Below are 14,065 nucleotides of genomic sequence, written 5' to 3' on the forward strand. Positions count from 1 at the left end.
GCAGTTCAGCTTCTAATTCTACAATACAGTGAAAAGTACGTCCGAGGTATGGCGAGAATTGGGAACGAGTGAACAGTATCCGGAGAGATACTGGAGAAGGCACTCATGTGACAGCTGTACGAGAAGGAGTGCTAGAGAAGGATGCGCTGCGCTATGAAGTCCACTGCGTCAGAGGCAGGAAAGTCTAGCCAGAGGCTTTGCAGCCATGCCAGTCATCTCTATGACGTCGCGTTACGAGAGCAAATTATCGAGCAGCAATCTGGAGAGGAACCGTCACCACAGAGAAGACAGTTGAGATACGACGCTAGGAGCGGAGTATTTTTGACAATTTTTGAGGTGTTTGGAAAGGTGCTCAAACAGAGTCTTGAGTGTTTGATATAACTTCTTGATCGGAACTAAAACTAAGGAGAAACAAAAAACTAAAATCGTAGAAATGTCTACTAAAACAATCAGATATCCAAACACCGTCACGGTCAGGATTTACCCTTTTTAAGCTTGATGAATTGGTTATGACTTGAAGAAGTTATAGATCCAAATGCAAGTGACAGCAGTGACAAAGGGCGTTATACGAGCCTGGCGTTTCTGTATTCGAACGAGCTCTAGACTGAAGTGTGGACCCAGTTATATGTATCTACGTTGAGTTATGGTACATTGGTTCATGGCGTAGTGTTCTCAATTAACTAAACGTACAAAAAGGTTGTTTTTAGTACTGTCATGTGGAGCACCTTATTGGTAATTTATTTATTTCAGATGGTTGAAATAGAGGTTGAATACACAAACTAGAAAACAAAATGGCAGCCATCGTGATGTAATTTATGACGTCATCGTAGCTTGAACAACAACAGACAATACTGAAATAATATCTAAGATACTAATTATTCCAAATATACGCCCAGGCAAAATATCGTGTGCCTCTAATTAAGAAACATATAAGAAAATATCATTTAGAATTCCAAGATGGCGACCAAGAGGAGGGTATTGGGGGTAAATTTAAAATTCGATTTACAAAGTGAAAGCTACCGTTCTGTCCTTACTATCATGCATTTTCTTCATGCTTAATGGTCGAAGATTAAGAATATACAAGTTTCGTTTGTTCCCATTAAGTGAACCATACAACCACCTCAGCTGATGGACTATAAAGTCAGATAATGAGTTACTTGTGTCAGAAATGCAAAGAACTTAACCGTTCAAGAGACATTTGTAACCGCCGCACCGAGTACAGATAAGCGAAGAGCTAAAAAGAACGGATTCGATGGTGCATTTTGCAAAAAAAAAAATCAAACTTCTAATCGATAGGGGTCTCCGATCGTCCAAGATCGTTAAATCCAGGCAAAGCTACATGTATAGCAATGGCCAAAGCGCGCGCTCGATGTTAGCCTGTAAGGGGTTGAACTGTTGATGTTTTTCCTGAAAGCCACGGAACCATGTTAGAACATTGATATATCAGAAAAACAGTGACCAAGTGTGGAGAAACTGCGGGAACGAGGGAACAAAGGCAAACGTTTTACATTGTAAAGGGAACCAGGACACCCTTCCCCCCTGAACGGCCCGGTTTCAAGCTGCTCGAGCTTCTTGACTTTGTGCGGTTGGATAACCCGAAAGCACTGACCCCCGGTCCGCGGACCCCCAGTACGCCGGGTCCGCGGACTACCTATGAACCGATCCACGGACTCCCCCTACGGACCCCCTCTACGGACAACCCCCCAAAATATAATAAAAATAATAAATAAATATTTCAGTTGCGGGTTATATAATAGATTACTCGTGACGGCGAAATTTCGAACGTTACATTGTGCAAATGGACAGACCTGGATTCAGGCTCGGGTGCAATTTATATAATTACACATTGCCATTTCCTTTGCTGTGGCCATAAAGTATACGAAAGACGCGTACTGGGAAGCCTTCGGGAAGCCTCGAAATTTGTGTTCTTTCCCCTCTGCCATTTTGTTCAGCCCATCCTCCCGTGGGCTCGTGAACTCGTTCCAGGCTTCACAATTTACTCAGCGGAATAACAGATACAAACAAGAATAAACGGCCTAAAAATATATCTTCCATAGCCAGATTGAACCACGAATGGAAGGTAAGAACTTTCCTTCTTACCATCGGCATCTCCTTACGCTGAAAACGGCTTTTAGGCAATTTTTTTTTTGAGGCGGGGTGGGTGGGTGTTAAAAACCCAAGTCTGTTACATTTGCACAGTGTAACACTCGAAAAGTCACCGACACGAGTTTGAATCTATTAGACAACCCACAAGTGAAATCTTTATTTATTATTTTTACACTATTTTAGGGTGGTCCTCAGAGGGGGTCCGTAGGGTAGTCCGCGGACCGGGGCTCTGTGTTTTCGGGTTACCCTGTGCGGTTACCTCGGAATAATCCAAAATGGCGGACAAATGTTTACCAGCGGATTGGAATGATGACGATCGAATGAATTTCATGTTTTCGGCCTTCTCCGAAAGCCGAGACGTAAACCCGAAACACTGGGACTCTAAATTACATTTCTGGAGCAAGGCAATCCTCGAAAGCTGTAAATATCACGGAGACATTCACATTGATTTAACGACACTAAAGCGAAGATTTTCGCGAAATGGCTTAACTCCTCTTGGGTTAAGTATTGTACTAAGAGAAATGCTTCAACAAGGAAAGCTTGAACGAAAGCAGGACTTTTTCAACTGTAGTACGGAAGGGTGGATGTCTTGGTTTTATGGAGTGGCCAAGAGTACATTTTGGTGGAGTGCTCGTACTGTGTTAGGAGGAGCTGATGATGTAAAAGTGGATGAACAGTTCGTTTTAGTAGATGTAGCAAAGGTAAGCTAACTACGTACACAATAAGATAGGGTCGCTTATTCCCCAACACACCTCTGTCATTCGTAAATGGTCAATGCCGCGACTGTACCAATTCTTTTACTACTATGGATGCTATGGAAAATTGTTTCCATCACTAAAAACCATGTTCATCCGTGAACCTCCAACCCCCTTCTCCCTTGCCTGCCACTGAGACATATAAAAAAGCGAAACCCATTATCACTACTGAGAGATAAATAGGCTAACCAGAGCATTATACAGACTAATCTGAGCACTTTTCACGCTAACCGAAGTGAAAGTGTAAAGGTCAACTGTAGGCTTGCACTCTGGTTAGCCTGCATAGCAAGAACAACACTCAGGTTAGCCTGTTTACAGTTACATGTAGTTCTCAATAGCGATAACTGGTCTAGCTTAAGGTGGCTTACTACAGTTTTTCTGAGACTCAGTAGCGCACGCTACCATTGCCTGTCCGATGTCAGGGAGCAACTACAGAATACAGGGCCACTTTTGAAGGTGTATCTCTCAAGTGGCTCGGTGGCTCATGGGTCTCATTGAGTGACGAAAGAACGAGTAACGTGTATATTTTAGCGGCTCAGTGGCTCGTTGGTCGTGTTCAGTGATGAAAGAAGGAGTAAGGTGTATATTTTAATGTCTCGGTAGCTTGTCAGTCACGTTCAGTGATGAAAGAACAAGTAAGGTGTATATTTTAGTGGCTCAGCGGCTTGTCAGTTGCGTTAGATAGATAGATAGATAGATAGATAGATAGATAGATAGATAAACTTTATTTAAACACGATAATAATTAAAGCTAAAAGCTTGTGGGGTCGTGTATTTAAATTTAACTTTGCTAAAAATTTAAAATTACAATTAAAATGTTTAGATTACAATTCCTAGATTTACAATAAAATTAATTATTTAATTAATTGCTAACTAGAACTATTACTAAGTTAATCTACTATATGATTACAATAAACTAACTAGAACTAATTGTATATAAAGTCACTACGTCTGTGGCGGGTTGTCGAAGCCGACAGTGATGAAAGAACGAGTAAGGTGTATATTTTAGTGGCTCGTCGGCTCGACAGCTCATCGGTCGCATTCATTGATAAAAGAACGCCAGAAGGGCGTTTGCTGATACAGAGATAAACCAATATAAATAAGACCTCACAGTGAAAAGAACAGCATTTGTTTTTTTATTATTTACTGGACCAAGTGTTTCTTAATATGGCATTCGTAACGTAAATTTGAAGTCCCTGTTATAGTGATCGAGATGTTTTATATTGATTGTTCAGCTATTGGAGTATTTCTATGAGCCCATGTAGTGTACAGCGGTGGCGTGTATTACCATGTGCTCTTATCAATACAATCTTGTTGTTGGACCCGCCATTGTGTGTGTGTTTACTCTTCTAACCCGAAAACATAACATATCTGGCAACGAGGATGGGATAATGCCAAGCTTAGGCAAAATAGAAGAGTTCGATCCAGCCTCCACCAATATCAATCGTTATTTGGAGCGTTTGGAGCAGTATTTTATCGCGAACGGTGTTCCAGCGGATTCAGGCGAACGATTCAAACTCAGAGTAACTCTGATATCTGTCATCAGTTCCAAAACGTACGACATCCTTTCGGACCTGTGCTCACCAGAAGCTCCTTCCGAGAAAATGTACGGTGATCTTGCAACCATACTCAAAGGCCGTTTTGCTCCGAAGAACTTCTTATGGCCGAACGATACCGATTTCACAACTACATTCAACGTGAAGGAGAGAGCATCTCCACCCTCACCACCAACCTCAAACACCTCGCTTCTACCTGCAATTTCGGCACACTTCTAAATGAAGCACTACACGATCGCTTGGTCTGTGGACTTCGCAACAAGGAGATCCAGAAAAAGCTGTTAACTGAGGAACACAACTTCAACAAAGCTCTCAAAAAAGTGCTCAGTGCCGAGAAAGATGTCACTGCATTCTCTCAAGAAGACACCACTCCGCTACACAAGCTCGATTGTGAGGGCCGTTGGACCTATCATCTGCGCAGAACATGCAGACCTCCAGGCAAGGGCCAAGGCAAAAAGCCACATAACCAGAATCAAAATAACAGCACTTCTGAATGCCTTAGTTGCAGAAAAACAGGCCACCCATGTTCCTAGTGCAAATACAGGAACTATACATGCCATACATGTGGGCAATCGGGTCATATCACAGATGCATGCAAGTCTAAATCTCAGAAGATCCACAAGGTGGAAGAGCCAGAAGCATCACAATTCAACCCCCCTTCAGATCCATTTTCTCTCTCAATCTTCAACATCAATACAGAGAACAATGGCACAGAAGTACCTGTTGGACTAAATGGAATCCATTTCCTGATGGAATTGGACACAGGCGCTGGAGTTTCAATTATCTCCCAGGAGACTTACAAGAAGCATTTCCTGGAGACTCCTCTCCAATCCTCCAATACCCACCTGCACACCTACACAGGGCACCCTTTCCACGTCTCTGGTCAATTCCTAGTCCAACTCAAGTACCAAAATCAGAATGTCACTGTGCCACTCCTTGTAGTGAAAGGCTCTGGACCATCCCTCTTTGGAAGAAATTAGCTTTCTTGTGTCAAACTGGATTGGAAGAAAATATGTAGTATCTGTGTCTCAGACCCAGGCCTCCCACAAGAAGTCAAGACACAACTGTACACCGCAGTCCAGTGTCACTCTAATGTCTTCAAGCCTGGCCTCGGTACTATTAAGGGAATCACAGCTAAATTGGAGATGAAGCCTGATGCTCAACCAAAGTTCTGCAAGGCCCACCCAGTACCTTACGCTCTCCAGGAAGCAGTAGATGCCGAGTATCACCAACTGGAATCCGAAGGTTTTGTGGAAGAGGTCGAATTCAGTGAATGGCCAACCCCCATGGTTCATGTCCCGAAGGCTGATGGCACCACACGGTCATGTGGAGACTATGCTGTTATGTCCAACCCCCAACTCAATGTTCCTCAGTATCCAATTCCCCTGCCTGAGGATGTCTTTGTCAAGCTGCGAGGAGGAAAATGATACACCAAAGTTGATTGAAAGAATGCTTATCAGCAACTCCCATTGGATCCTGACAGTCAGCAGTTTGTAACCATCAACACACATCATGGTCTGTATCAATACAAAAGGCTACCGTTTGGAATTGCATCATCCCTGGCAATTTTTCAGCGGACCATGGACATCATTCTTCAAGGTCTTGAGCATGTTGCAGCCATTCAAGATGGCATTCTGATCACAGGCAAGGATAATGAACAGAATCTGAACACTGTTCTCAGTCGCTTAGACAGTTATGGCTTGCGACTCCAGCTCAACAAGTGCAAGTTCATGCAGCGGTCAGTAACGTATATGGGCTGCATCATCTCCACTGAAGGAATCTCCCCAACAGAGGAGAAGGTTGAAGCCATCAAGGAAGCACCACGCTCTGACAACTCCACCCAGCTAAGGGCCTTCCTTGGAATGATCAACTACCACGGGAAGTTCATCTGCATTCTGAGCTCAATTCTTCAGCCACTCAACCAGCTCCTTCAGAAAGATCAAGAGTTCTGGTGGTCTCGCCAGTGTGAAGAGGCCTCCAACAAGGCAAAGGAATCCCTCTCCTCCTCACATGTGCTGGTGCATTACAATTCTAGCCTCCCAGTGATTCTCAAAAGTGACGCAAGCCAATATGGCATAGGGGCTGTCATGCTCCACTGTTTCCCCAATGGAGACAAGAGACCTATTGCATATGCCTCAATTACATTCAAATAGAGAAGGAGGGCCTAGCCATCATTTTTGGTGTGACCAAGTACTACATGTACCTGTTTGGGTGCAAGTTCACACTTCAAACCAATCACAAACCCTTGCTAAAGATCTTTGCACCAGACTCTGCCACACCGGTTTTAGCAGCTGCGCGCCTTCAGTGTTGGTCCGTACTCCTCTCATCCTACCAGTACGAAATTGAATTCAAGCCTTCTGCTAAATTGGCCAGCTCCGATGCCTTGTCCAGACTACCACTGCAGTACAGGAAGGATGCCAGTGTTCAGGACAAAATCTTCCAGGTGTCAGCAGTGCAATTATGTAAACACCCTGTTTCTGTCTTGGAAATTGCACGCCAAACTGCCTGAAATCCAGTCTTAGCAAAGGCTCTCGCAATGACCCAGAATTGTTGGCCTGTCCACTTCTGCACCACTCCTGAGCTCAAGCCATTCTTCCTCCACAAGGATGAGCTCTTTGTCGAGCAAGGCTGCCTGATGTGGGGCCTGCAAACCGTCATACCTCCCTCCTCACAGGAGGGAGTAGAATAGACAGCAACATCAAGGAGAGAGCACATCAGTGCAAACAGTGTTTCAAAACCAGAAAGGCTCCACAAGCAGCACCACTTTTTCCTTGGTCATGGCCTACAGCTCCTTGGCAGTGCATACACATAGACTTTGCCACCTACCATTCAAACCACTATCTCATTATAGTTGATGGTCATTCAAAGTGGCCAGAAGTGATTGGTCCCATGAAGACCACCACTGTAGAGGCAACAGCCAATGCCTTACAGAAGCACCCAGCATGCCACAACCGGGTCATCTCCAACTAAGCTGTTCCTCCAAAGAGAACTGCGTACACATCTCTCTCTAGTGAGACCGGACCTCGCCACCCATGTCTCCCATCAGCAAGAAAAGATGAAGATGCACCATGACAAGCATGCTAAATTCAGAGAAATTGCTATTGGCGACACAGTCTTTGCTCATGACCACTTGTCAAGACAAAAGTGGCAACCTGGAACCGTGGTACACCACCCCTCATCACACTCTTGCCGAGTTCAGCTAGATGATGGGTGAGTTTGGAGGCAGCATGTGGATGACATCCTGCAGAACAACTCCCACTCTAAGCCAGTTGAATCGGGTGTTCCATCCTTAGAGTCAGCAACCCCAGTTGATCCTGATCCCCAACCAGTTATTCTACCTGAAATCAGCTCACATCCACCTGATGACTCAGCTCAATTGGAGACAACTCCTGCCTCCACAAGTCCTATGCTGCATTGATCATCGCGCTCTCACAGATCTCCTCAGAGATTGGCTGAGGAGATGTGAACTTGAACATTAACAATGAACATCTGTTGTTGTTGCTATTGACTGACTGTTTAGCTATTGAATACTAAGTATTAAGTTCTAAGGACACTCAAGTGGAGGCTTGTGAGCATTGATGATTCGTTTATTTCACTCATAAGAGAGTTATTCTGTACAACAAATCTCCAGGGGGAGGTGTTATAGTGATCGAGGTGTTTTATATTGATTGTTCAGTCATTGGAGTGGTTCTATGAGCCTGCATAGTGTACAGAGGTTGCGTGTATTACCATGTGCTCTTATCAATACAATCTTGCTGCTGGATCCGCCATCTTGTGTGTGTGTTCACTCATCTAACCTGAAAACATAACAGTCCTTATTACTTGAACAAAGTAACGTAACATTGAAGTCTATGTTTTGTTGCTTTACAAATGCTAATTAGAGAAATATGGAAAAGTGTGAAGTTGGATGTGATCTTAAATCTGTATTCGTAAAAGTTGTAGCTATGAACCACAAACGATAAATTCATGCATTCCGTTCTGAACATAAACGATGAAAAGTTTGTGAAGTTCGCGCAGCATGAGTTGCAGTTGTTTAATAAAGAATAGCCCTGCAATGTTCTTGCAAGTGTTTGTAAATGTTCATGCAATGTCCTCGTGTGTGGTATGTCCCGCTCTTAAGAGTGCGTCTTGCACATTGTCAGTGATAAGTCTGTTCAGTGGCTCGGAAATTCTTTGGTTATATTCCTGTCTAGTGCAGGGTGCATCCGTCAGCCAATCCAAAATTTCAACAGGGTTTTTCTTGATAAAGACTCACAATCTTTGGGCGTAGTGTGCAACACGGATTTCCACAACTTCACCAAAGTTAGTGATGGCCTGTGTGCAAACATCATACTCTTGTTTCTGGACACAGAAATCATTTTGTTTGCTCAATGCCCAGGCTATCTGTGCTATTTTTCTTCATAATTGAACACAGTGTATTAATGGTTTCAGTCCTTTATTAGAAAGATATGTTAGAAAAGGTAATGATGCAATGAACCCAGCAACTCTCAGATTTTTCTCTATTACCAAAAGAACCCAGTTAAATGCAGTGCATGCATAGTAATTAAAAAATTGTGACTGAATGCAGAATAGCTTTTGCAGAAATATGCCTACCGGTACGTGTATTTCTCAAGAAGCACTCTGCCAGTAGAATTTAATGAAATTTTGCATAAAAATACTGTAGGAAATAAGTAACTGGATTATCGAAAAAAGTTTGAAATTTAACTGAGGAAATTCTAGATATTCTAGTTATATTTCTAACTGAAATATCTCATTCTTAATATTTCAGTTAGTCTTAACCTGTGAGCATCATTACAAGGTTGTTGCATGAAAATGATAAAGAAAATCTAATGGCTAGAATGATTATCTCCAAATAAGCAAAACCGATTTTTAAGGCCTGTTTATCTTAATTTATGTTGCCATGCCAATGGCACAGAATTATGTCAGTTTGTGTTGTTAACTTCCATGTTGCCATTTTTGGCGACCAAAGGATAAGGGTTTTAGAGAAAAAGGTGAATGAAACACAGGTATCAAAGACAGTGTTTGGCCACCTTGATATCTCAGTCAGTGACTTCATATTGTTATTTAAACTTGGTGTTCTTTATGCAATCATTCTGTTGTCAGATCTATTCTTGAGTTAATGTCTGTTGTTATTCAGTGCTGTATCACATTCAAGTCCCTTCCCTAGTGCCCCTCTTCAATGAGCTTCCTGCCACAAGTAACCAAAAAATTTTACAACTATGTGCAAAAGTAATGTAAACAATATATGACAAAATTTGCAATTTTCAGGACTGTTCAAATGCACAAAGTAGTTTCTTCAAAAATGAGAAGCCCATTGTTTCTACTGATGCAGAATTTCAAGGAAACTTTACTGAGCTCTGCAAAACTTTGCAATAAAAGTTTTGCAGTACTTTGCATAATTTTGTTTGAAAATTCATGGAAAGTCTTGAAAATTTCTAAGTCACAATTTCATGTCTAGTGTATACAATGTACATATGTACATGCCTTTGACTTACTGTAATACCATCTGGAACAGCATGTGTTAAGAAATGTTTTTTTCATTTGTTTATGCAAGATACATGCTCCACTGTAAGCATGCATCAAAGAGACTTGATAAAAGGTTTGTTGATAGACATCGGAGATTAAAAAAAAAACTGGATATGCAGGATGTGATGATGCTTTGGAGTTGACAATTGCAGCTGTGGAGGAGACGAGTAGGGAATCTTTCTCAACAATGCTTTGCAGCAACTCTGACTAGGAGTCAAACTAATACTCTTGATCCAGTGCACCACCTATTCCAAAAGGACACTGTGGGTAGTGGGCGTATAAAGTTTAATAATGTCTGCAGCATTTTGAAATTTTCGCAGTTAAAGTTTGATTTTATGTGAGTATGATAATTTTTATAGTTTCATGATGTCTAAGTAGGAGAGTCCAAGAGATGATGTTTTACCCCATTTTTGCTCAGGCATGCGTAGAAATCAAAATTTTGAGATATTTTTTGGACAAGAAAGTGATCTACGTCCTTAGGCTTTTCCTTTTTTATTTATTTTTTTTTTTCACCTTTCTTTTTTCTTCTTTTCTTATCTTTTTGCTGCAGTGATTGGCCTTCTACTGGACTTGCTTTCGTTCAAAAACTTCTGAAAAAGCAGCATCAAGACGGGCAATTTTTACCATGGAGTAACTCACAAGAAATTTTGCTGCGAGTTTTTCACACATTTTTGTGCATATTTCAGGCTTCATTGAGCCAACCACTCTGATCTGGGTATCATTGGAAAGATCTTTTCCTCCTGCAGAACTTGAGTATAGATGAGTATAGATGATACGGATGATGTTATGGGCGGCATGGGAGTCAATGGTTAAACCACATAATATATTTGTAATATACTGAAGTCTCTGAACATTCTTGACTTTCTTTAGGAAAATGCTGCCTGGGTCCTTGACAAACATTACAGCTGTGTTGAATGTGATACAACTGACCACATCATACCATGGAATGTGCTTAAGACACGCTGCACGAAGTTTGACGAAGAAACTCTTGAAATTGTAATGGCCTATTTACAGAGGCACAGTAAAGCAGTGCTATTCATCGCACCTGAAGGAGAGAAGGTATGAGTTCACTGTGTTATTTGCTGGTCTTGACTTTGCCCAATATTTGAAAATATTGAAATTTAAGTGAATGACTTAAAACGTCAAGGTACATGTCATTTATTGTCGGTATATTGAGACTCTTCTTGAATTTGTAGGTTGTAAAGTTTGCAAGAAAGGGTGAACAGAAAGTGACAGCAGTTTCAGATAATGATATTGACATTGTGAAGTAAGGAGTGAAATTTACCTTCATTTCGTTGCGTATAATATTACTAAATACTTGAAGAATGGGGTTATTTTGATTTTTGGCTTTGAGACTCAGAAGTATAGAAGGAAGTAAAACAAAAGAAATCAGGGAGAGGGCATGCGTGGGCGTAGCGCGAGGCACGCGTTTTAATGCAGCAGTCTACATCCCCAATATTTTCCCCTTCAATGTGAAAGTAATCAATCTTTTTAGTATTAACGAGCAGGGAATGACCCACGATACAATCATATGACTGGAAGAGGTCAAAAGCATAAACGTGGTGAACGCGGCTCCATTGAAGAAGGACAGTCAGATTCCAAGCGAACCAACATGGTGGCTGTCAAAGGCAAAACCTTCACAACAGAACCTCCAACCACCGAAAACCACCACAAAGAACCCAGTCTAATGTATTTAAGAGAGATGTTGGTAGATATACAAATCGCCCTCAATAATATTCTATTGGAAAACAAGAAAATCAACGAAGACGTAAAAAGAACTAAAATCCACTGTAAACAAACAGCAAACTGAGATTGTGGACCTCAAGAAACAACTCACCAAATCCAGGACACAGTTTGCAGCTAGGGAGAAACAGCTCAACGATGCGAAGAAACGAATAAATGAACAACAAGAGGAAATAGCAGAGCTTTATGACCTTCAAGACCATTTAGAACAATATACCAGGAAATACTCTCTTGAATTCCATGGAATTCCAGAAAGCGCATACAACTCCACAGAAGAGGCCATCCTAAAAGTAGCAGAGACGCTAGAGGCTCCTGTCAGCCTCAGTGACATTGAAATTTCCCATAAGTTAAATACTTGGGGCAACAAAGCAATAATTGCAAAATTTATTAGTCACAAAGCCAAGACGAATCTCTACAGAGCTAGAACAAAACTTAAAAACGTCAAACTGGCTGACCTCTTCCCCAACTCCTCCTACGCAACGAAAGTACAGTCGACAAGGATCTTCATCAATGAAAACTTAACTTTCTATCATCGCCACATCATGTCTAGAGCTAACGAGAAACGTAGAGATGGCAAACTAGTGAGTGCATGGTCGATGGATGGAACAATTTACGTGAAGACTTTGCCAGATGGGAGACCCATCAAAATCATTGAATTAGAGGACCTTGAGAATCTGTAGCCTGCTTAGAAGTATTTTGGGAGAGGGGACAGACTCTGTCTGTTGGGAACTGTGACTTATCTCTTTACCCTACTTGAAAAAGGTTTAGGTCCTTTTGTGTTGTTGTGTGTATTTGTTTGTGTGTGTTGTCTGAATTGTTTATACTTTAGTGAGTTTTTGCATTTTTTTTCTTGTAATTTAATTCCTTGTTTTCATTTCTATCAAGTAATATGAATACGGGTAGTTTGTCCAAATTTGACGTCTTATCATTAAACGTTCGGGGAATCAGAGATCAAATCAAGAGGAGAAGTATATTTTCCTGCCTAAAAGACCAAAAAGCAAACATTTATTTTTACAAGAAATATATTCAGAACAAGCCAATGAAAATATTTGGATAAAAGAATGAGGTGGCGAGCTATTTTTCTCACATGTCATCACGCATAGTAAAGGTGTGTGTATTTTGATTAATCCCTTTGTACAACCAAAAGTTGATTATTCTTATGCCAATGACTCAGGCAGAATAGTGCTTATTACAATCACTCTTAATGGACAAAAACTATCACTGTGCAATATTTATGCACCTAATGGCCAGGTCAATCAACTCCAATTCATGCAAGAGCTCAATACTTGCATAATCGATTAATCAGAGCTCACCTTGCTAATTGTCGGGGGAGACTGGAATTGTACTTTATCAAAAAAAGATAAGATTCGAAGTGCACCATAGAAACCGTCTAGTTACCGTAATCTCATTCTGATGACAATGGAAATGTTTGACTTAGTGGATATTCAAAGAATGTGACATCCAAAGTTATGCAAATTCACGTACAAATCAAAATCTGTTAAACTTAAATCTAGGATTGACTTTCTCTTAATTGCAAAAAATCTCTCTGGGGATGTAAAGAATTCGGAAATTTACCATGCTATTGCACCTGACCATAAGGCAATTTATATTTTGCTATCTTGGCCCAACAAACCTCCTCAGGGTCCAGGACTCTGGAAATTTAACAACACCCCATTGAATGACATGCAGTTTGTGAGTAAGGTTCGTGATACATACGCTCACGCGTGCAGTTATTATAGCTATGTGATGGATAAGAGGCTCTTCTGGGAGTTAAATGAAAATGGAAATCAGATCTGCGACTATTTCCTTTTCCAAAAGTAAAGCAAAATGTATCAGCAACTGAGAACAGGAATTAAGACGTAGAATAGACCAACTTGATGTTATTGTCTGCGATAATTTTTCTTCTCCTTACATCGATGGAGTACTATGGGAGTATGACGGACTGAAAATGGAACTTAAGTCAATTTACGAAGAAAAAAGAAAACAGTCAATGTTTAGAGCAAAATGCCGCTGGATAGAAAATGGTGAACACCCAACAAGGTATTTTTTCAATCTTGAAAAAAGTAATTACAACAAAAAAACTATCAGTGAACTTCGATTACCATATGACTCTATTACGTGCAACGAGACAGTGATTCTAGAGCAAATTAAAGATTATTATAGAAACCTATATACCTCGGATTTAGCCTTTTCTGAAACTGCGTATGACAAATTCACTGAAAATGTTGAATCGCCTAAGCCTTCAGAGGACGTGCAAGGAACCTTGGAGGGTCCACTTACGTACGAAGAATGCAAAAAGATAACAGAAACCTTTCAGAATGATAAAGCACCGGGGGAAGACGGATTTACCGTCGCATTTTATACCTATTTTTTGATCTTT

General features: G+C 41.1%; 1 protein-coding gene across 1 annotated transcript in view; it reads left to right on the forward strand.

Annotated features, from left to right (window-relative positions):
• Positions 1–2,294: 2,294 nt before the first annotated feature.
• Positions 2,295–14,065, forward strand: part of LOC145479987 (charged multivesicular body protein 7-like) — a 30,146-nt gene continuing 18,375 nt past the window's right edge. Inside the window, exons 1-3 of the mRNA XM_081458476.1 lie at positions 2,295–2,807; positions 10,813–11,001; positions 11,139–11,209. Of these exons, the coding sequence (XP_081314602.1) occupies positions 2,382–2,807; positions 10,813–11,001; positions 11,139–11,209 (686 nt within the window). The 5' untranslated portion in view covers positions 2,295–2,381. The remainder of the gene's footprint in view (positions 2,808–10,812; positions 11,002–11,138; positions 11,210–14,065) is intronic.

Source organism: Orbicella franksi, chromosome 2 (assembly GCF_964199315.1).
Source record: "Orbicella franksi chromosome 2, jaOrbFran1.1, whole genome shotgun sequence".
Lineage (NCBI taxonomy): Eukaryota > Metazoa > Cnidaria > Anthozoa > Scleractinia > Merulinidae > Orbicella > Orbicella franksi.